Source organism: Hyperolius riggenbachi, chromosome 2, assembly GCF_040937935.1.
Source record: "Hyperolius riggenbachi isolate aHypRig1 chromosome 2, aHypRig1.pri, whole genome shotgun sequence".
Lineage (NCBI taxonomy): Eukaryota > Metazoa > Chordata > Amphibia > Anura > Hyperoliidae > Hyperolius > Hyperolius riggenbachi.
In genome coordinates this window covers 77,404,358-77,425,533 of record NC_090647.1, presented here as the reverse complement: position 1 = coordinate 77,425,533, position 21,176 = coordinate 77,404,358, and the positions used below count along the sequence as shown (strand labels likewise).

At 44.9% G+C, this 21,176-nt stretch overlaps 1 protein-coding gene across 1 annotated transcript in view; it reads left to right on the top strand.

Moving 5' to 3' along the window:
* RNF17 (ring finger protein 17) overlaps positions 1-21,176 on the top strand; it is a 191,098-nt gene that overhangs the window by 34,569 nt on the left and 135,353 nt on the right. Inside the window, exons 7-10 of the mRNA XM_068266942.1 lie at positions 5,047-5,124; positions 9,872-9,972; positions 11,090-11,261; positions 14,136-14,209. Of these exons, the coding sequence (XP_068123043.1) occupies positions 5,047-5,124; positions 9,872-9,972; positions 11,090-11,261; positions 14,136-14,209 (425 nt within the window). The remainder of the gene's footprint in view (positions 1-5,046; positions 5,125-9,871; positions 9,973-11,089; positions 11,262-14,135; positions 14,210-21,176) is intronic.

Below are 21,176 nucleotides of genomic sequence, written 5' to 3'. Positions count from 1 at the left end.
TCTTTCCCAAACATGGGGGGGAAAAGTCAGTGCGTCTTATAGTCCGAATGTACGCTACCCCCTTCCCCCACACACACTCAAGCTTGCATGTCCAGGGCCTGCCGAATCCTCTGCTCTTCCAGAGAATGAGCGGCAGCTGCTCCTGGTCTCCTGCAGCTTGTTTCTCTCCCAGCATCTGACATCAGCGTTCCCCCCCCCAAGCACAGCAGACATGCGCTCGCCCATGAACGGCGGATATCGGCGCTCCATTCACCACGCAGCTGACATCAGTGCTCCTCCTCCCTCAAGGCAGACTTCAGCGCTCCTCTCCCCTCCCGATGGGCATCGGTTCTCCTCCCCCGCACGGCTGACACCGGGGCTCCTCCCCCCTCACGGCAGACATCGGCGCTCCTCTCACCTCCCGATGTGCATCAGTGCTCCTCCCCTGCACGGCTGACACTGGGGCTCCTCCCCCCTCACGCAGAAATCGGCGCGCCTCTCACCTCCCGCTGGGCATCGGTGCTCCTCCCCCGCACGGCTGACACCGGGGCTCCTCTCCCTCACGGCAGACATCGGCGCTCCTCTCCCCTCATGATGCATCGGGGCTCCTCCTCCCCACTCAGCGGACATCGGCACTCCTCTCTCTTCTCGCACTATGGACATCTGCCAGCTCTGAACCTCCTCCTGCGTGGTGCCGGAAATGGATGCGGCGGCCGGCGGGAGATCGGGCTGGATATGCGGCGGGAGATCGAGCTGGATATGCGGCGGCTGTACTGCCCGGCTGCTGTGGAGATCGTGGTCACCATTGGATATCCCCTTATCACGTGACCTGCCCACCGGAAGAGCTGGGGACAGCGCGCAATGTATTTGGATAGGTGAGAGGAACTACCTGTGATATTAGCGAATGTAGTGCAGTGTAGCTGTGATTGCAGTGTGTGTAGTGTAGTGTAGCTGTGATTATAGCTGTGAGTGTAGTTAGAAGTGTAGGGAGTGAAGTTGGGATTGTAGTTAGTGCAGTGAGTGAGTATAGTTGGGAGTGTAGTTAGTACAGTGAGTGAGTGTAGTTGGGAATGTAGTGAGTGTAGCTGGGAGGGCAGCAAGGGTTCTTGTAGCTGGGCAGAGTAGCTTAGATAGGGACAGTTTGGGGAAAAAGGTCCATAAGGCGCCCCTGCACTAAAGACGCACAAGGTTTAGTAATTATTTTTTTTCCCCAATTTTTACTCTCTAAACCTAGGTGCGCCTTATAGTCCGGAGCGTCTTATAGTCCGAAAAATACGGTAGTATAATGTGTTTTGGGGTGTATTTTTACACATACCCATGCTGGGTGGGAGAAATCTCTCTGTAAATGGACAATTGTGTTTAAAAAAAATCAAAAATGTCATTTACAGAGATATTTCTCCCACCCAGCATGGTTATATATAAAAATACACCACAAAACACATTATACTACTTCTCCTGAGTACGGCGATACCACGTGTGACACTTTTTTGCACCCTAACTGCGATAAGGGGCCCAAAGTCCAATGAGTACCTTTAGGATTTCAAGGGTCCTTTTGCTGCATTTGGTTTCCAGACTACTCCTCACGGTTTAGGGCCCCTAAAATGCCAGGGCCGTATAGGAACCCCACAAGTGACCCCATTTTAGAAAGAAGACACCCCAAGGTATTCTGTTAGGTGTATGATGAGTTCATAGAGGATTTTATTTTTTGTCACAAGTTAGCGGAAATTGATTTGTATTTTTTTTTTCACAAAGTGTCATTTTCCGCTAACTTGTGACAAAAAATAAAATCTTCTATGAACTCACCATACTCCTAACGGAATACCTTGGGGTGTCTTCTTTCTAAAATGGGGTCACTTGTAAGGTTCCTATACTGCCCTGGCATTTTAGGGGCCCTAAACCGTGAGGAGTTGTCTAGAATCCAAATGCCTCAAAATGACCTGTGAATAGGACGTTAGGCCCCTTAGCGCACCTAGGTTGCAAAAAAAGTGTCACACATGTGGTATCGCTGTACTCAGAAGAAGTAGTATAATGTGTTTTGGGGTGTATTTTTATACATACCCATGCTGGGTGGGAGAAATCTCTCTGTAAATGGACAATTGTGTGTAAAAAAAATCAAACAATTGTCATTTACAGAGATATTTCTCCCACTCAGCTTGAGTATGTGTAAAAATACACCACAAAACACATTATACTACTTCTCCTGAGTACGGCGGTACCACATGTGTGGCATTTTTTTGCACCCTAAGTGCGCTAAGGGGCCCAAAGTCCAATGAGTACCTTTAGGATTTCACAGGTCATTTTGCGACATTTGGTTTCAAGACTACTCCTCACGGTTTAGGGCCCCTAAAATGCCAGGGCAGTATAGGAACCCCACAAATGACCCCATTTTAGAAAGAAGACACCCCAAGGTATTCCGTTAGGAGTATGGTGAGTTCATAGAAGATTTTATTTTTTTGTCACAAGCTAGCGGAAAATGACACTTTGTGAAAAAACACAATTAAAATCAATTTCCGCTAACTTGTGACAAAAAAAAAAAAAAAATCTTCTATGAACTCACCATACTCCTAACGGAATACCTTGGGGTGTCTTCTTTCTAAAATGGGGTCATTTGTGGGGTTCCTATACTGCCCTGGCATTTTAGGGGCCCTAAACCGTGAGGAGTAGTCTTGAAACCAAATGTCGCAAAATGACCTGTGAAATCCTAAAGGTACTCATTGGACTTTGGGCCCCTTAGCGCAGTTAGGGTGCAAAAAAGTGCCACACATGTGGTATCGCCGTACTCAGGAGAAGTAGTATAATGTGTTTTGTGGTGTATTTTTACATATAACCATTCTGGGTGGGAGAAATATCTCTGTAAATGACACATTTTTGATTTTTTTTAAACACAATTGTCCATTTACAGAGAGATTTCTCCCACACAGCATGGGTATGTGTAAAAATACACCCCAAAACACATTATACTACTTCTCCTGAGTACGGCAATACCACATGTGTGGCACTTTTTTGCAGCCTAACGGCGCTAAGGGGCCCAAAGTCCAATGAGCATCTTTAGGCTTTACAGGGGTGCTTACAATTAGGCACCCCCAAAATGCCAGGACAGTGAAAACACCCCACAAATGACCCCATTTTGGAAAGTAGACACTTCAAGGTATTCAGAGAGGAGCATAGTGAGTCCGTGGCAGATTTCATTTTTTTTTTGTCGCAAGTTAGAAGAAATGGAAACCTTTTTTTTTTGTCACAAAGTGTCATTTTCCGCTAACTTGTGACAAAAAATAAAATCTTCTATGAACTCACCATGCCTCTCACTGAATACTTTGGGATGTCTTCTTTCCAAAATGGGGTCTTTTGGGGGGTATTTATACTATGCTGGAATTTTAGCACCTCATGAAGCATGACAGGGGGCCAGAATAGTCAGAGATGCTTGAAAATGGGAAAATTCACTTTTGGCACCATAGTTTGTAAACGCTATAACTTTTACCGAATCCAATAAATATACACTGAATGTTTTTTTTTTTTTTTTTTTATCAAAGACATGTAGCAGAATAACTTTTGCGCTCAAATGTATAGGAAATTTTACTTTTATTTGAAAAATGTCAGCACAGAAAGTTAAAAATGTCATTTTTTTGACAAAATTCATGTCTTTTTTGATAAATATAATAAAAACTAAAACTCGCAGCAGCAATCAAATAGCACTAAAAGAAAGCTGTATTAGTGACAAGAAAAGGAGGTAAAATTCATTTAGGTGGTAGGTTGTATGACCGAGCAATAAATCGTGAAAGCTGCAGTGGTCTGAATGGAAAAAAAGGCTCTGGTCCTTAACCTCCCTGGCGGTTTATTAAAATCCGCCAGGGGGCAGCAAATACGTTTTTTTTTTTTCGTTTTTTTTTTCTTTTTTTTTTTTTCTTTTTCATGTAGCGAGACAATGTCTCGCTACATGATAGCCGCTGCCGAGCGGCATCCCCCCAGCCCCTCCGATCGCCGAAGGCGATCGGAGATCAAGAGATCCCGTTCAAAGAACGGGATTTCTTGGAGGGCTTCCCCCGTCGCCATGGCGACGGGGCGGGATGACGTCACCGACGTCAAAGGGGAATCCGATCCACCCCACGGCGCTGCCTGGCACTGATTGGCCAGGCAGCGCACGGGGTTTGCGGGGGGGGGGGGGGCGGCTGCGGCGACGCGTATAGCGACGGATCGGCGGGTAGCGGCGGCGATCGGAGGTTACACACAGCTAGCAAAGTGCTAGCTGCGTGTAACAAAAAAAAAATTATGCAAATCGGCCCAGCGGGGCCTGAGCGGTGCCTCCCGACGGCATAGCCCGAACTCAGTTCGGGCTTACCGCCAGGGAGGTTAAAGTGAACCAGAGACGAAGCACCCTCATGTATTTTACCATAGAAATCAGTGGGAACATTAGAGAAACCGTCTGTCCTGCTCCCTGTTTCATCCTCACTGCTAAAAGTGTCTGTTATCCTGCTGAGATAAGAATCCCGGAGTGTGCATTGAGTCTGGCTTTGCTATAATGACTAAGCTATAATGATTCCTGAGCACAGCCAGCAGGGGGCAGGCTTGGACTTGAAAAGACACCAAAGACCACAGTCTCAGCTATAATCATTCTGTAGCAAAGCTAGACCGACTGCTTAGTCGGGATTCTTATCAGAGGTGATAACAGGCAAATTAAACAGAGAACAATGAAACAAAGAGCAGATTAGGTGTTTACTGTCATGTTCCCACTGATTTATAAGATAAAATACATGAGGGTGCTTCATCTTTGGTTCTCTTTAAGGGGCGAAAAGACTGGTTCTCAAGTGGTTAATGTTTAGATGCCTTCTGTTCTCTGTATGCACACTGTTGTGATAGCAGTTTTTAATTCATGCTTTTTTTTTACAGGAGGCTAGTGATCTAAATGTGCTTTCAAATGTGCTATGCATCTGTTTGATTTTTCTATTAATGTTTTTTTTTCTTTCTTTGTTAAATAAAACAAATAGCAAAATTATTTGCAAACCCTAACCAGATCACTCTAATGTAATAGCGCCTCTTGCTGATAAATGAGATGGTGTCTTTATTTTGCAGGATAATCTGTTTGCCAAGATTGATGATGCAGTGGTTACGGCCCATGGTTTTTTACAACAACTGAATGAAGCCAAGGGGGTATAAAAGTTTTTTTCCTCATTTTATTTTGACTGATTTTGCAGCAATGCTCTCCTGTGTACAGGGTTGTGGAGTCGGTATACAAATCTTCCGACTCCTCAGTTTATGAAACCACGACTCCGACTCCGGGTACCCAAAATGGCTCAGACCTCGACTCCGACTCCTTATTCTAATACTTAACAGGGCTGCGGACTCCCGACTGCGACTCCTCAGATTATGAAATTCCGACTACAACTCCTGGTGCCCAAAATTGCCTCGACTCAGACTCCACAGCCCTGCCTGTGTATTGTTTTTTTTTGCTTTCGCCAGGCAGATGCGGGCACACTTATGCATGCCTTGCCTGCTTTTTCTATGCACTGTAATACTGAGCTCAGACTCGATCAGCCTTGGTCAAATAAGATGTAGCATAACAGATAAGAACATACACCACTTTTTCAATCCCCCCAACTCTACCGAAAACTCGCCAATTTTTTTTTTATATAAAGTGGGAACGGCTTAAATCTGTTTTTGATTATTACATCTGTGGATGTCCCTGTCGGGGAAAAAATTGACTCCCTTTCTGTGACTTTCTGCCCAGAGAGAAAGTGGAGAAATCTAATTTCCTCTTCATTCTTTATGTAGGTAGAAAAAAAACAGTCTTGTAAAAGTAAAACCTATTTTTACAGAAACATTTTTGCTACTCTTTATTCTTTGGGGCCCTTTTGTACTACAAATTACAACCAGCATTTCAAATGCACTGTGATGCTGATTTACTATTTTCAGCATAAAACTGTGTTTTTTTTTTCAGATGTAACAATGTCAGAAACGCCTGATCTGCTGCATGCTTGTTCAGGGTCTATGGCTAAAAGTATTAGAGGCAGAGGATCAGCAGGATAGCCAGGTAACTGGTATTGCTTAAAGGACAGCTGAAGTGAGAGAGATATGGAAGCTGCTATATTTATTTCCTTATAAGCAATACCAGTTTCCTGGCTGTCCCGCTGATCCTCTGCCTCTAATCCTTTTAGCCATATACTCTGAACAAGCATGCAGCAGATCAGGTGTTTCTGACATTATTGTTAGATCTGACAAGAGTAGCTGCATGATTGTTTCTGGTGTGATTCAGACACTACTGCAGCCAAATAGATCAGCAGGGCTGCCAGGCAACTGGTATTGTTGAAAAGGAAATAAATATGGCAGCCTCCATATACGTCTTACTTCAGGTGTCCTTTAATTCACCAAATTGCTACTGTCTCACTTTACTAAATAATGCCTCTGTCTGTGGGAGAAGCGAGTGGCACATTCAAGCGGAAGACTTCCTCGGTCATGTAATGTCTCGGCCAAAATAGGAGGCGAGGATCTGGCCTTTCAAAAGAAGCTGCGCTCTTTAGTGTCACTAGATGGGGTGAGGGGTGTATACAATCCTGTCTGTTTCTGCCATGCTACCTAGAGTTCAGCTTTGATGTGGGAACTATGCAGACCCCCCCCCCCAACTGAGGTACAGTATTTAAACACCTCCCTCTTTACTCTGCTTCAAGTACCCTTTAAAACAAGGCACTTAAAGGAACACTATCGATTTAACATGTTTTTTTCAATTGAGATAGGAAATATTTGGGAAGTGCTGCTAAGTACTGGTGTACGGATGATGCGGTAATGCATTGCCGTGGTTTGGATACTTATGGAGCGTCGCATCACAAGACCTGTAAGCAAGTCTCTATAGACCTGCATGGCTGGTGCTAGACAGTTTGCAAGGGTCCTGGTCCTCAGAGGCAGAGCATCAGCAGGACATCCAGGCAACTGGTACTGTTTAAAAGGAAATAAATATGACAGCGTCCATATCCCTCTCACTTCAGGCTCCCTTTTAACTAAACATAAAAAATATGAGACTCAGAATAGACCACAAGCAACCAATAGAAGATCAACTCCAACTCGCCACTTCTGGTCCTCTCACTACTTTTCTCTCTTCTGTCCTTTCCCACCTACTTCTACGTTCTTTAGTTAAGACACATATGCCTTAAAGTTACTAATCCAAACAATATAAGTATTTTGCAGAAACTGCCAGTTGGCACTAAAGAAATCAGCTAAACTCCTATACCGTAGTAAATACGATACCCCTAGCTTTGCTGGAAGCTGGTCTCATAAGCTGCTTATGTGAATATCCTGACGTGTATAACTCCACGCAATCCGGTTTAGCTATTGGGTGGTAAATATCTTCTCTAACCAATAACCACAGTAAACATCCCTCACCATCCCTATGTAATATTGATTATCTCAAGCCTGACATGTCATCCCCAATTGTCAGCCTATCGACAAACTACATTCTTATCCCCCTGGTTAAATAAGCAAAATATATGGTTCATTCCTTGGTCATATATTTTATTGTGTACTAGTTGACCTAAGCCCGTTTAAAAACGGGCTTTGAGTTTCTTGTCACACCACTGCTGCCACATGTCTGCGTACTTGTGCGCACGTCCGCTGCGCGCACACACCCCAGCCCCCTAGCCCGTCCTGCTCCTGTCCAGACGGCTGTCCGTGCAGCACATGTGCAGTATCGAAAAGGCACAGACACGGGAATTATTTATAGGATGTTTACAGAACGTTTTACTTGCACTAACTGTAAGTTACGCTAATGTCAATGCGATGTTTACTGTTCATTTAAAATTCTAATAAAAATGATTGAAAACAAAATAAGAAACTCTATTCTCTGTTTAAACTACTATTAGCAAAACACATACATACATACATTACATTACATACATACATTCATCTGTTTATTTTTACTTCATATTTACTTTATGTACACACTGGCACATATGCAGTTCACCTTTTCATCTGATTTTTCTCCTAGGTGATAGGCTTTTAATCCACCAGCAAGCAAACTAATAGTCAAACTAATTCTAATAGTACTTTTCAACTACTTTTTCAAACTTTTACCGTGCTATGGCTATCATTCATAAAAGTACTGTCGGTAAAGTAAACCCGTGCGGGGAAACACCGCTGTCGGTATTTCAGCCTTCTGGGTGGTCATTCATAAAAATGTTGCCTGTTGCGATAGGAGTGCGGAGATATCCCGCTGTAGGCTAGCGTTAGGCTGTCGGTAGGCATTCGGAAACAGGAGAAGCTGGCCGAGTCCCTCCGTGCGGTGTTCTCTCTGCTGCTGCTTGGGAAGTCTGTCCCATTCACTTACATGTACTCCACATGCTTATCGCTACATCCAGGGGAGCGGTAATCCCCGTCCACATACCGCTTGCGTTAATTTTTATGAATTTACATTTTGTTACATTTCCGCATACAATCACCGCACAATGCGGTAATTTATCGCTCTGCTCGGGAAAGTCCGCTTCGCATGCGGAAACAGCCTTTATGAATACACATTTTGCTCAGTGGTCGGTAAAGTCGGCTTTTTGTTTTTAGCATTTCCGCATGCGGGAACGCTTTATGAATGATAGCCAAAGTGCTAAAACCAGAGGTGGCCTTAGAGTATACGGGGCCTGGGGCGAGTGTCATATGCGGTGCCTAGAGACATATGCTGTGGACACACACACAAAAAACACACACACCACACACACACTGTATAGGTTAGATAGGTAGGTGCCTGCAGTATAGGTTAGATAGGTAGGTGCCCCCCGTATAGGTTAGATAGGTAGGTGCCCCCAGTATAGGTTAGATAGGTAGGTGGCCTGCAGTATATATTAATTAGATAAGATAGGTAGGTGCCCCGCAGTATAGATTAGATAGCTGCCTGCAGTATAGATAAGATAAGTAGGTGCCCTTCAGTATAGATAAGATAGGTAGGTGCCCTGCAGTATAGATAAGATAGATAGCTGCCTGCAGTATAGGTTATAGGTGCCCCGCAGTATAGATTAGATAGCTGCCTGCAGTATAGATAAGATAGGTAGGTGCCCTGCAGTATAGATAAGATAGGTAGGTGCCCCGCAGTATAGATTAGGTAGGTGCCCTGCAGTATAGATTAGATAGGTAGGTGCCCGCAGTATAGATTAGATAGGTGCCTGCAGTATAGATTAGATAGGTGCCTGCAGTATAGATTAGATAGGTGCCTGCAGTATAGATTAGATAGGTGCCTGCAGTACATGTTAGATGGGAAGGTGGCTGCAGCGGTGGGGAGAGCGGGCATAGTTGTTAAAAACTCACATTTCTTCCTCCGATGCTCACAGCTTCCATCTCTTTCCTGTCCCGGCATCTGTGTATTGGTAACAGCGCCCCCTGGGATGACTTGACCGCATGTCACCACAGGGGGCGCTGTTACCAATACACAGATGCCGGTGCAGGAAAGAGAATTAAGCTGTGAACATCGGAGGAAGAAACGTGAGTTTTTAACTACTTTGCCTGCTCTACCCACCGCTGCAGAGAGTGCGGGGCCTCTTCAGGTGCGGGGTTTGGGGCGATTGCCCCACTTGCCACCCCCAAAGGCCGGCTCTGGCTAAAATGTTATTATAAATCGAAGATGAAAAATTCTCTCCTAGGAGAATACACAGAAGAAAAAGTGAATGTCATATGACCCACTGTGTTTATGCCCAGAATTAGCTTAATTTTTTTTTCTCCTAGGAGATAATTTTTCATCTTCTATTTAAACTGTTTTTTTTTAACTCTACATTTGAAAAAGTACCGAAAAATTACTGTCAATATTATTCTGAGTATTTTCTTGCTTGCTGATGGCTTAAAATGCATTTTGTTGCTAAGGTGTGAAAAGATTGTCTAGAATAAAAACAAATTTGTTTTGTAACTTTTCACATTCTCTGTTACTACCCAGACTTTGAAAATAATTGAAACAAGAGATAAGTTGGTGTTTGAACGTGTATTTGAGTCAATCTGTGAGGAGTTCAACAAACTTTTCTGTGCCCTTACAGCAAGGTGGGTATAGTGTTGTTGTTTTTTTGTGTGTGTCTTTTGTTCATTAATCTTCGTTCTTTGTGATTGGGTTCACAATTCAATTATTAGCTTTTATGTATGGATTCCCTTCGGGTAAAACATTATAACGACTTGCCAGGACATTTGAATGTGCGAGCGCTGCAAATGTCCACAACTTCACATGTGCGGTGATGCTCTTTCTGGGTCAAAGGTCTTGACCATGGGGGAAGGGGAGTGGCATTACCGACACATGTATCTAGCCTATATAATTATGTTTTTAAATTCCTAAATCTTTTAAAAGGACCCTGAGCTGAGGCATAAAATTTAAATTCTGGACTAAGAGTAGGTCCACATTGTCCAGTTGCAGATCAGTTCAGTTTCAAACGGATCAGTTTCCTTAAAAAAAATTCTTTCCGTTTTTCTGGTTTGTTTGGTTTTTTTTTTTCAGTCCTTTTTGCAGCATATGTTTCCAGTCCGTGGAAACGTATCCCAGGGGGGGAGGGGGTGTGTTGCCATGCTGGCGGGAGGGGGTAGCAGGAAGGGGTTGGGTGAGGGAGGGGGCGAAACCCCCCCCCCCCCTGCTGCTGTCCCCGTTGCCCACCTTCTTGCCTGCTACCCCCTCCAGCGCAGGCTGGAAACGTATGCTGCAAAAAGGACAAAAATTTCATCCGTTGAAACGGTTCTGATCTGAAACTGGACATGTTTGGACCTACTCGTACCTGGGGCTTCCTCCTGCCCATTGTAGCCCACAAGTTCTTCCGGCATATTCTTGGCGTTTCCGGTAATCTGGAGACTGTAGTTGAGGTTGCGAATGCGCGGCTGGTGCGCACACCCATCACGTCGGTCGCCCTAAGCATCCTGCGCATGCGCGGTTCAGTCTTTAGAAAACTACACAAGATGCTTACAGCGACCGGCGTGATGACGCGCAGGGTGCGTGCACGGGCCGCGCATGCGTGACTTCACCCAGAGGACGTCGGGAGACCTTGCGGGCTACCGGAGGATGGAGGAAGCCTCATGTAAGTCTAGATTTTAATTTTATGCCTCTGCGCAGGGTCACTTTAAGTATGTTAATCTTTACTAAATCTGGTACATTTGAAGCTTTTTTTCCTGTTACTCTTAGGAGGACAGCTTTATTTGCTGAATTAAAAACCATTACAGATGCTTATAACAAAGATGTAATCACAGCTGTGAAAAGCATTGAAGAACAGAAGAACTCTTTAGAAACTACAGTTACTTTTGTCAAGGGGTTAAAAGCCTTACCAAAAGTCAGCATGTACTGTGATCTGAATCAGGTAAGCACTATAAGAGTATTCTCTGTACATATAAAATAAAACCGCTTGCATTTCATGAAGGCATTCATCTGTGCACTCTGCAGGGAATAGGGATGCACAGGAAATGTTTCCATCATGCAAACTTTTGCAGACCCAGAGAGATGGAGATCAATTTAGCCTATGAAAGCCAACAACTGCCAACCAGTTTGCAACTGCCAACCAGTTTGCAACTGGTTCATTTACAAGTAGCTATCCTGGGTCAGTGTATATTTGCATGTAGTTAATCTTGTGCTGATCACCAGTGATAACGCCTATTCAATATAGGATGACTTATTTGGGGAGCTTAACTCAATAAAGCGATACTTCTCCCAGTTTGTAACAGTGAGGCTGGCTTCAGACTATCTATTAGTGGCAGTGTTGCGGTGCGGTCCAGGAGCCGCACCGCCAAAAAACTGGCCTTCTGGGATTACCGCGTTAGTATGCGTTAATCCCCTTTTGATGCTCGCTTGCGGTCACTTCCTGTTTTGGAGATATGTACTGTGAAGGGATGCAATTATTTTTACTTCCGGCTTTGCACATTTTTTAAAGGAAACCCGAGGTGAAAATTATCTAATAAAATAAACTATTTTCCTTCTCCTAAAAATGACTTTTTAAGATATTCTGCAGTTTTATTTTATATTTTAACCATTTACCGCCATCCTAACGTATTAAAACGTCATGCTTACCGCTATTAACAGCAACATGACGTTTTAATACGTCGCGCATTCCCGCCGCTGCCACCGCCGTGTGTCCGCCGCTACCGCCGCCATTACCGTCGGGATCCCGTGCTGGGCGATTGGGGAAGAGGACTGAACAGTCCTCTACCCAATCGCAGTGCCTGGAGTGAATGGACGTGACCGCGAACAGCGGCTACGTCCATTCACATAAACAGGAAATGTAACAGTTTAATAAAGTGTGTAAAAAAAAAAAAAAAAAAGTGAACACGTCCTATGAGTGTTCACCAGCGCCATCTTGTGGCCAAAAAGTATATTACACTTACAAAATACATACATTTTCAAGTATATACACATCATTAATAAAATTACACTTCCAACCCTCCCCCCCAAAAAAAACACTTGTAAAAAAAAAAAATCAGCTTAAAAAAAAATAATAAATAGTTGCCTTAGGGACTCAGCTTTTTTTATTCTATATTTTATGGGGGAAAATTAATTTTAATTTATTACATAGGGGCTTGTAATTATGGCCAGAACAAACAGAAAAATAACCACTTATATTTCAAAATAATATACTGTCGCCATACATTGTGGTAGGGACATAATCTAAACGGTTTAATTATCGGGACCGCTGGGCAAATAAAACGTGTTTGTTTTATCCACAGGAGAATGTTTAATTTTAAAACTATAAAGGCTGAACACTGAGAAATAATGATTTTTTTTCTTTTTTTTTCTGTTTTTCTCATTAAAATGCATTTAGAATAAAAAAATTCTTAGCAAAATGTACTATCCACAGAAAGCCTAATTGGTGGCGAAAAAAACGAGGTATAGATCATTTTCTTGTGATAAGTAGTAATAAAGTTATTAGGGAATAAAAGGGAGGAGCGCTGACAACTGAAAATTGCTCTGGTCCGTTAGGATAAAAACCCTTGGGGGTGAACTGGTTAAATGTACTTTTTAAGGTTTTTTTTTTTTTTTTTTTTTTTTTTTTTTTTTTTACTTGTTTTTGTTCAATGACACGTTCATTGAAGTATGCCAGAGCTAAAAATCTATGAACTATTGACCCTTTTTATCTCTTTCCTGTTGTCAGAAGCCATTTTCTGCTAGGAAAGTGTTTTTATAGTTGTAATTTCTTATCAGTGAGGGTCACACTGTAGTCTGACCCAGTCCTGACTTAATAGTTATGTATTGGGAGAGTATACAATGAGTAAACAATCCCTGTAGATGTACCACAAACACCTCCACATGAACTAGTTAATAATCAGGGATATAGTAAAAACACAGGAAACAAAAAAATTGCAAAAAGTACTTCTTCGTTTAATATTCCAAAAAAGTGCAGAATTTTGTATACAAAGACTTCAATCACGTAGTAAAGTGCGTATAACTAGTAGAAAAAGGCAACATTGATTTGTTTCGGGTCAGCGACCCTTCTTCAGGCCTTTAAACATACAGCGAGTATCTGCACAATTTAAATACACAGTAGCATCTCATCTGGACAATCATTAAGCCAGGATAGACCACCACATAGAATTTCAGAGGTGAAGCCGCATGAAAGCAGGACCGGATGTCCCTGATTATTGACCAGTCCTAACTCGGACAGGAACTGCCACTATTTAACTCTTTCAGGCAGAGCAAGAAAAAAAGGAACACAGCATAGTTATTTGTGTGCTAGGCACTGTACATACACGTCTATAACATCATGTCACATGTCATCTCGGGTATCCTTTAAGAACAAATGAGGCCTGGTGCACACCAAGAGCGATTCTGAGCGCTTTTTAGATTGCCAGCGCTTTGAAACATGCTTAGCTACTGAAACCCTATGAGGGCGTTCCCACTGCAGCGTTGTGACTCTTCTAAAATCGCAAACATGCTGCATTCAGCATTTTTTGGAGCGATTCAGCTTGAATGAAAGAGCAAATCCACTCATACATTCAAAAATTGCCTCATATAATTGCTAGCGCAAATCACTAAGAGCTAGCAATTGCTATCGCGATTTTGGAGTGCACCAGCATGAGAGCTTCTATTCTGACTACACCAAGCATACTTACCACAGCTCCAGACTGAGAGGTTAAAAGAGCTTCTTTCACTACCATGTTTTTACCATTGTAGCATTTTCATAATCTACCATAGTAGTTTTTTTGCCTTCATTTTGCCTGTATTACATAGAATGCTTTTTATATAGCTTATTGCAGATTTGAAAGTGGATATCAAAAACAAGGATTTGATTGAATCTTTGAAAAAGGAGCCTGAGTTAAGGTGAGTGCTGGTTTATTTAACGTTCAAGCGACTTAATGCTGTATTTGCAAATTAGGCCATTTTGAACTGTCTTTTGGTGGCAGTAGTATGGGAGAAGAAATTTTAGAGATGTGTACAGGAACGTGTAGAAATATATATAATATAATATATATATATATATATATATATATATATATATATATATATATATATATATATATATATATATATATATATATATTATGATGTAGGATAAAACCTGAAACCAGCAATACAATAACACTTCTATAGCACTTTTCTCCCAAACCGCTTATGCTCTCTAAGATTCAGTAGTTGGGAGTAGGATGAAGTAGTCACTCAACAACAAAAGTTATATTTCTGCAAATGCCAAACTGAACAGGTGGGGTTTGTCTGGATTTAAACACGTCCAGGGATAGAGCTGTCATGATCTGATGAGGTAAGGAGTTCCAAAACGTAGGAGCAGCATGACAGACGGCTCTGGGACCAAAAGTTTCCAAGGGGACTGTGGGTATGACTAGAGTAGAACCTGTGGATATGGGATTGCAGTGATTGCTACGCAGCTGTAACATTTCTTTCATGTATCCAGGGCTCAGATTATTTAGTGATTTAAATGTCAATAGGCTGATCTTGAAAAGGTAGCCAGTGAATGCAGGACTGGTGTTATGTGGCAGTGCCTGGGGTGATTGGTTAGCAGGCAGCAGTATTCTGTATCGGCTGTAGGCGGTACAAGTCCTTTTTTGAAAGGCCAGTGTAGAGAGCATTACAGTTGTCCAGTCGGGATGTAATGAAGGCATGAACTAAGGTTGGTAGATCTTCTGGGGGGATGAGGTGCTTGATTTTTGCGATGTTCTTCAGGTGAGAATAGGATGATTTCACCACAGCAGAGATGTGAGTTCTGAAGTTTTAATCCCCATCAATTAGAACTCCCAGGCTACGCACATGATCAAAGCTGTGTAGATCCGTGCCTATGTGTCTTTTGGCAGCATTTATACAACTCTCTCTCTCAGATGGTGTACGAGAAGATTAAAAAAAAATAAATATCAGTAATAGTAGCGACTCTTCAGAAGCCAGGATTCTGTTTTGTGCGGCTGAATAGCAGGGGTAGCTGAACAAACAAATGACTTTTTAGTAGTTTATTATAAATGCAATATAAATAATTAATATATACAGAAAATCATTAAAATCAACAATTATGGAGACAACCGTATCACAGTATAAAAATAAAAGGGGAAGAAAATATGAATACTTAAGTTCATGTGGCAATATGTCCTTCCTGGGAAAACATGTGGAGTTCCTTTTTCAGTTCAGGAGCAGTTCAGACAAAATGGCCGCTAACCACGTGGTCCTCTGCTCTCGTGAAGATGGGTTTTGGGGGACTAAAGCAGCGTTTTTCAACCTAGTGTGCCGCGGGATGTTGCCTGGTGTGCCGCAGGACTGTCCTCTTCCCCCCCCCCCCCCCCCCCGTCCGTCCCCGCGGCCACCGCTGTATAGCTAGTATAGTGCCCAGTATAGTGCCCCAGTACAGCCAGTATAGTGCCCCAGTACAGCCAGTACAGTGCCCCAGTATAGCCAGTATAGTGCCCCAGTATAGCCAGTATAGTGCCCCAGTATAGCCAGTATAGTGCCCCATTATAGCCAGTATAGTGCCCCAGTATAGCGGCCAGTATAGGTAGGTGGTGCCCCCCGCCCGTCCCCGCGGCGCTATTACCTTAGCAGCGGCCGCTCTCCCCTCTCCGGCGCGTGTACTTTCCAGCAGCGTATCTCCCGGCTGCTGTGTGTGATGCGACAGGAAGCAGGGCTCGGTTCCCATAGTAACGGCGATACACATCGCCTCTACAGGAAGCCGATGCCCTGCTTCCTGTTGCATCACACACACAGCAGCCGGGAGATACGCTGCTGGAAAGTACACGCGCCGGAGATTCGAGAGCGGCCGCTGCTATGGTAATAGCGGCGCGGGGACGGGCGGGGGGCACCACCTACCTATACTGGCCGCTATACTGGGGCACTATACTGGCTATACTGGGGCACTATACTGGGGCGCTGTACTGGGGAACTATACTGGGCACTATACTAGCTATACTGGGCGCTACCTACCTATACTGAGCACTATTCTAGCTATACTTGTGCACTATACTGGGGCAACTATACTAGCCATACTGGGGCAACTAAACTCCCTATACCGGGGCAACTATGCTAGCTATGCAGCTGCACCCCAGCCGCCCCCCCCCATAGCCTGCTGCGCACTGCACTGTCCATTAGGTGGCGCAAATATACCCCCCCCCCCCCCCCCCCCCCCCCCCGCCGTTCCCCAGAGAAAAATTTGGTCAGAAAGTGTTCCCTGGGCCGGAAAAGGTTGGAAGCCATTGGACTAAAGGAGGTGCTCCTGGCAAGTTCTTTTAAATGACCCACATTTTTGGGTGGGGTTTCAGGTGCTGGACAGGGTGCGGTTAACCTCCTGGGTGGGTTTCTGGTGCCCACCAAATATGACATTTTCCATATCTCAACTTACACTTCCCGCACACACACAACAGTCACGAATTCATATTCCTCAGAATATAACAGTTCATATGACATTAAACTTGGTTGCTGTCGCATGTTCGGTTACGATGTAGCGGAATACCTCTGGTTCTGGGTATGTCAGGGGCCACAATTTTAATATTAAAATATTCACCAGATCCGGACCAGCAGAATGAGATAACTTGCATACCTCTCATATGAATGGTATTGCACTGCTCGTGTGGTGGACCGTATTGCACTGCTCATGTGATGGACTGTATTGAACCGCTCATGTGATACTGCACGGTGCACGGGATAAACTGTCTTTGAACTGCCCCAGACTTTGGTCTGGTTTTGCGCTGCACAGGTGACGGACTGCATTGCACCACTTGTCTGATGAACTGGCCTTGCACAGGCCTGGTGGTGTCTGTTTCTCGCCTGGTTTTCCCATGTTGCCTGCCATGGCGGTGAGTCGGCACCTACATCCATGTCTCCAGCACCACTCCTTCCCACTCGCACCTCCTTTACCAGGTCACAGCTCCTCAAATGGGAAAAACGCAGACCTGCCTCTAGGGGGTAGGTTCCTGTATGACACGGTCTTTAACTATGTCTAGGAAATCACCTGCTCTGCGCATGGGCCCACCAAGGGCCAACGGAGAAGAGGATGTTGGGCTGGTGCCAGGGTGAGACTGCAGAGGAAACACCTGCGGTCAGACATCCCCGCAATCCTTCTAGCAAACGTCCGGTTGCTCCCTAACAAGCTGGACGAACTGCAGCTCCTCATCGATAAGAGAGAACTTGGCAACAACACACCAGTTTTTTGCTTCACAGAAACATGGCCTCACAACGACATCCCTGATAGCGCCCTTCATCTCCCAGGATTTAGCCTCATCCGAGCAGACCGCGACAGCACCCTCTGGGAAAAGGAAAGGGGGCGGCATCTGTTTTTACATAAGCCCCACCTGGTGCTCCAACACCTCCATACTTGCCAAAATATGCTCCCTGGAACTTGAGCTTCTTCTAGTCAACTGCAGGCCACAATACTCACCCAGAGAGTTCTCCTCCTATGTCCTTGTTGGCGCATACATTCCTCCAGATGCTGAGGTCAAAACTGCCCTGGGCGTTCTCAGCGACACAGTCACGCAGTGGGAGATGTCCCTCCCAGACTCTCTGTTCATTATAATGGGGGATTTAATAGAGCCAACCTTCACCAAGAGCTACCGCGCTTCCATCAGCACATTACCTGCCCCACTAGGAATGCTAGCACCCTTGATCACTGCTACACGGTCCTGAAAGATGCATACAAGGCCGTTCCGTGGGCAGCACTAGGCTCATCTGATCACTGCCTCATCTACCTGATACCAACCTACAAGAGGCGCCTAGAAACTGCAAAACCAGTCCTCAAGTCCTCCAAAGTATGGTCAAGTGAGGCTAAGCTACAACTTCAAGCCTGCTTCCATTGCACGGACAGGGTGGCACTGGAGTCGCCAAACCTAGATGAGTGGGGGGGGGGGGGGGGGGACAACGTGTCATCATATATCGTCTTCTGTGAGGACCAGTGTATACCAACAAAAACTTTTAGACTTTATCCAAACGACAAACCATGGTTCACCAAAAAACTACGACCTCTTCGAAGATGCAAGGAAGCTGCACACAAGGCTGGTAACCAGGAGGATAAGCTGAAACAAAAACTTTCCTCAAACAACTCACGAGCTGTCTGGAAAGGACTTAGGCTCGCCACCAACTACAAGCCCCCCCCTCAACATGCAACTTCCAGCACTGAGTTTGTTGAGAACCTCAGTGACTTCTACTGCAGATTCGAGAACCAAGCAGCATGTGCCCCCTCCCCCACCCTTATCTGTTCCATGCCCAAACTCACCCTCTCTGACTGTGAACGAGGGAGACATCCGGCAGCACCTGTCAAGGCTAAAGGCTAGAAAGGCCTCAGGCCCAGATGGTGTATCACCGGCATGCCTGAAAACCGGTGCACAACAGCTAGCTCCTATTCTCTCTTCCATCTTTACCAGATCCATCCAGGAAGGCAAAGTCCCTGCTTGCTTCAAGAGGTCGACCATCATTCCTGTCCCCAAAAAGCAGGGAGTCTGTGGCTCTCACATCCGTCATTATGAAAACTTTTGAAAGCATGGTTATGCCCCTTCTAAAAGCCTCAACCGAGCCCCTGCTAGACCTACACCAGTTTGTATACAGAGCGAATAGGTCCACCGACGACACCATTAACATCTGCCTGGATCCTCCTCTTTGAATTTAGCTCAGCGTTCAACACCATCAGCCCTAAAATACTTCAGGAGAACCTTGCTGCGCTCAATGTCCACCCCACCCTGCGCCTCTGGATCACAGACTTCCTCTCAAACAGATCCCAGGTCGTCAAGCTAGGTGCTATCCTCTCTCAGCCAAGGACCACCAACACAGGGGCCCCACAAGGCTGCGTCCTGTCACCGATCCTGTTCTTCCTGTACACAAACAACTGCAGATCCACTAAAAGCTCAGTCAGTTATCAAATTCGCGGATGACACCACCATTGTTGGCCTCATTAACAACGATGAGGAGGCTTACCGTTACCAGGTCAAAAGTATCTGTAACTGGTGTAGGGCGAATGGGCTGGTCCACAACACCACAGAAACTGTTGAGCTGATCATAGACTTTAGCAAGCGCGCTTCCACCCCACCCCCAATCCATATAGAGAGCGCGGAAGTCGCACAAGTCCCCTGCGCTCGTCTCCTGGGTACAATCATCTCCATAGCCAACGACCTGAGGTGGAAGGCCAACACCACCTCCACCCAGAGGAGAGCCCAGCCGAGATTATTCTTCCTCCGCCAACTGAAAAAGTTCGGTATGGACTAGAAACTTCTGTCAAGCTTCTACTTAGCCACGATTGAATCTGTCCTGTGCTCTTCTATCCTGGTCTGGTACGCTGGCTCCTCTGCCAGCGACAGACACAAACTACAGAGGGTCATCAGATCAGCGGAAAGAATCATTAGGAAACCTCTCTCCCCTCTAGACCTCCTCTACAACACCAGACTGAGCTCCAGAGCATTGCGGATCGCTAACGATCCCTGACACCCTAGCTCCCGCTTCTTCAGTCGGCTTCGCTCGGGCCAGAGGTATCTGTCCATCTACACCAGGACCTCAAGACACAGGAACAGCTTCTTCCCCTTAGCGGTCAAATCACTGAACTCTCTGGACTCACTCCCATCCCCCACTGCCTCCCCATCGCCCTCTTTAGGCTGTTCCTCCTTGACTAGCCGGAACTGCCCTCTAAGCATGTCTGCATGGCAGTACTCCATATCTGCTGTGAACAAGGTTTTTTCTCTGTTATGTACTACTATATTGCATTGTTTGAATATTGATACACTGTTATCTCTGTTGTCCATTCCTGAACCTGCTTTGTGCCAAGCCCAGTTCCGGGCATGACCAATTGGCGAATAATAAAGTGATTCTGATTCCTTAAACAGGCTAAAAATCGTATCATTTACAGCATTCATTTTTTCTCTGCTTCCATGGGAGTTGAGCAGTCTGGTCTCCTGTGGAGGTTATCATGTCTCTTCAAAGAGGCAGCAACACTTTGCCATTTGGGCTTACTGCTAGAAAGCTTTTACACCTTGGTGTCACTGGCTCAGAAAGGAACTCTTTTGATGAAGTTAATTACACAACCAGGTCTTCTGAGAGAGCCACTTGTCTCATGAAAAGAAAGTTCTGCTAACAACTGAATGCTAGATTTCCAAAAGAAGACCCCAGACTCGACAGTCTGCTACCCCCTAGACCTAAAATCTTGATCTGACAACGCAACGACAATCGGTGCAGGAAACCGATTGCCTTTTCTGGTCTCACGGCTCTTCCATGACAATGTTTACCAAAGCAGACAGTCCTGTTTAGTAAAAGCTGCTTGGCCAATCACATCAGAAAGCCGGGGAGGGCATTAAAGTGTACCCAATTTATTCTAAATTATAAAAATAAATAGCAGCCTTTTTTCAGCTGCATGATGAGAAATATAAAATATTTTACATTCATTAGAGAAGCCCCTCCCTTCCTTTCATATTGCTGGGATTTTTCCAGCAAACTGGTGGAGGAGATAAAAAAAAAAACACTAAGTCACAGGGGAGGTGATCTCAGCTTGTGTGAGATTCCACATAGACTGCCGTATTTTTCGGACTATAAGACGCACTTTTTATCCCCCCCAAAAGAGGGGGAAAATGTTGGTGCGTATTATGGTCCGAATGTGGCTTTCTCTTTTTTCCCTCCCTGCTTAATGGTCGATTTCGGTTCTCCCTCCCTCCAAACCTCAACGTGATGCAGCATGCAGGAATCTCTTTCACTCACCCCAGGACCTGCGGCTCTACTTTCACTGAGGGGACGCTTGCTGCGGGGACCGGCGGTTCTCCTGTCACTGAGGGGACACTTCTCTTAATGGCCAGCGTGCTGCGGGGACCCAGCGGCTTTGCTCTCACTTAGG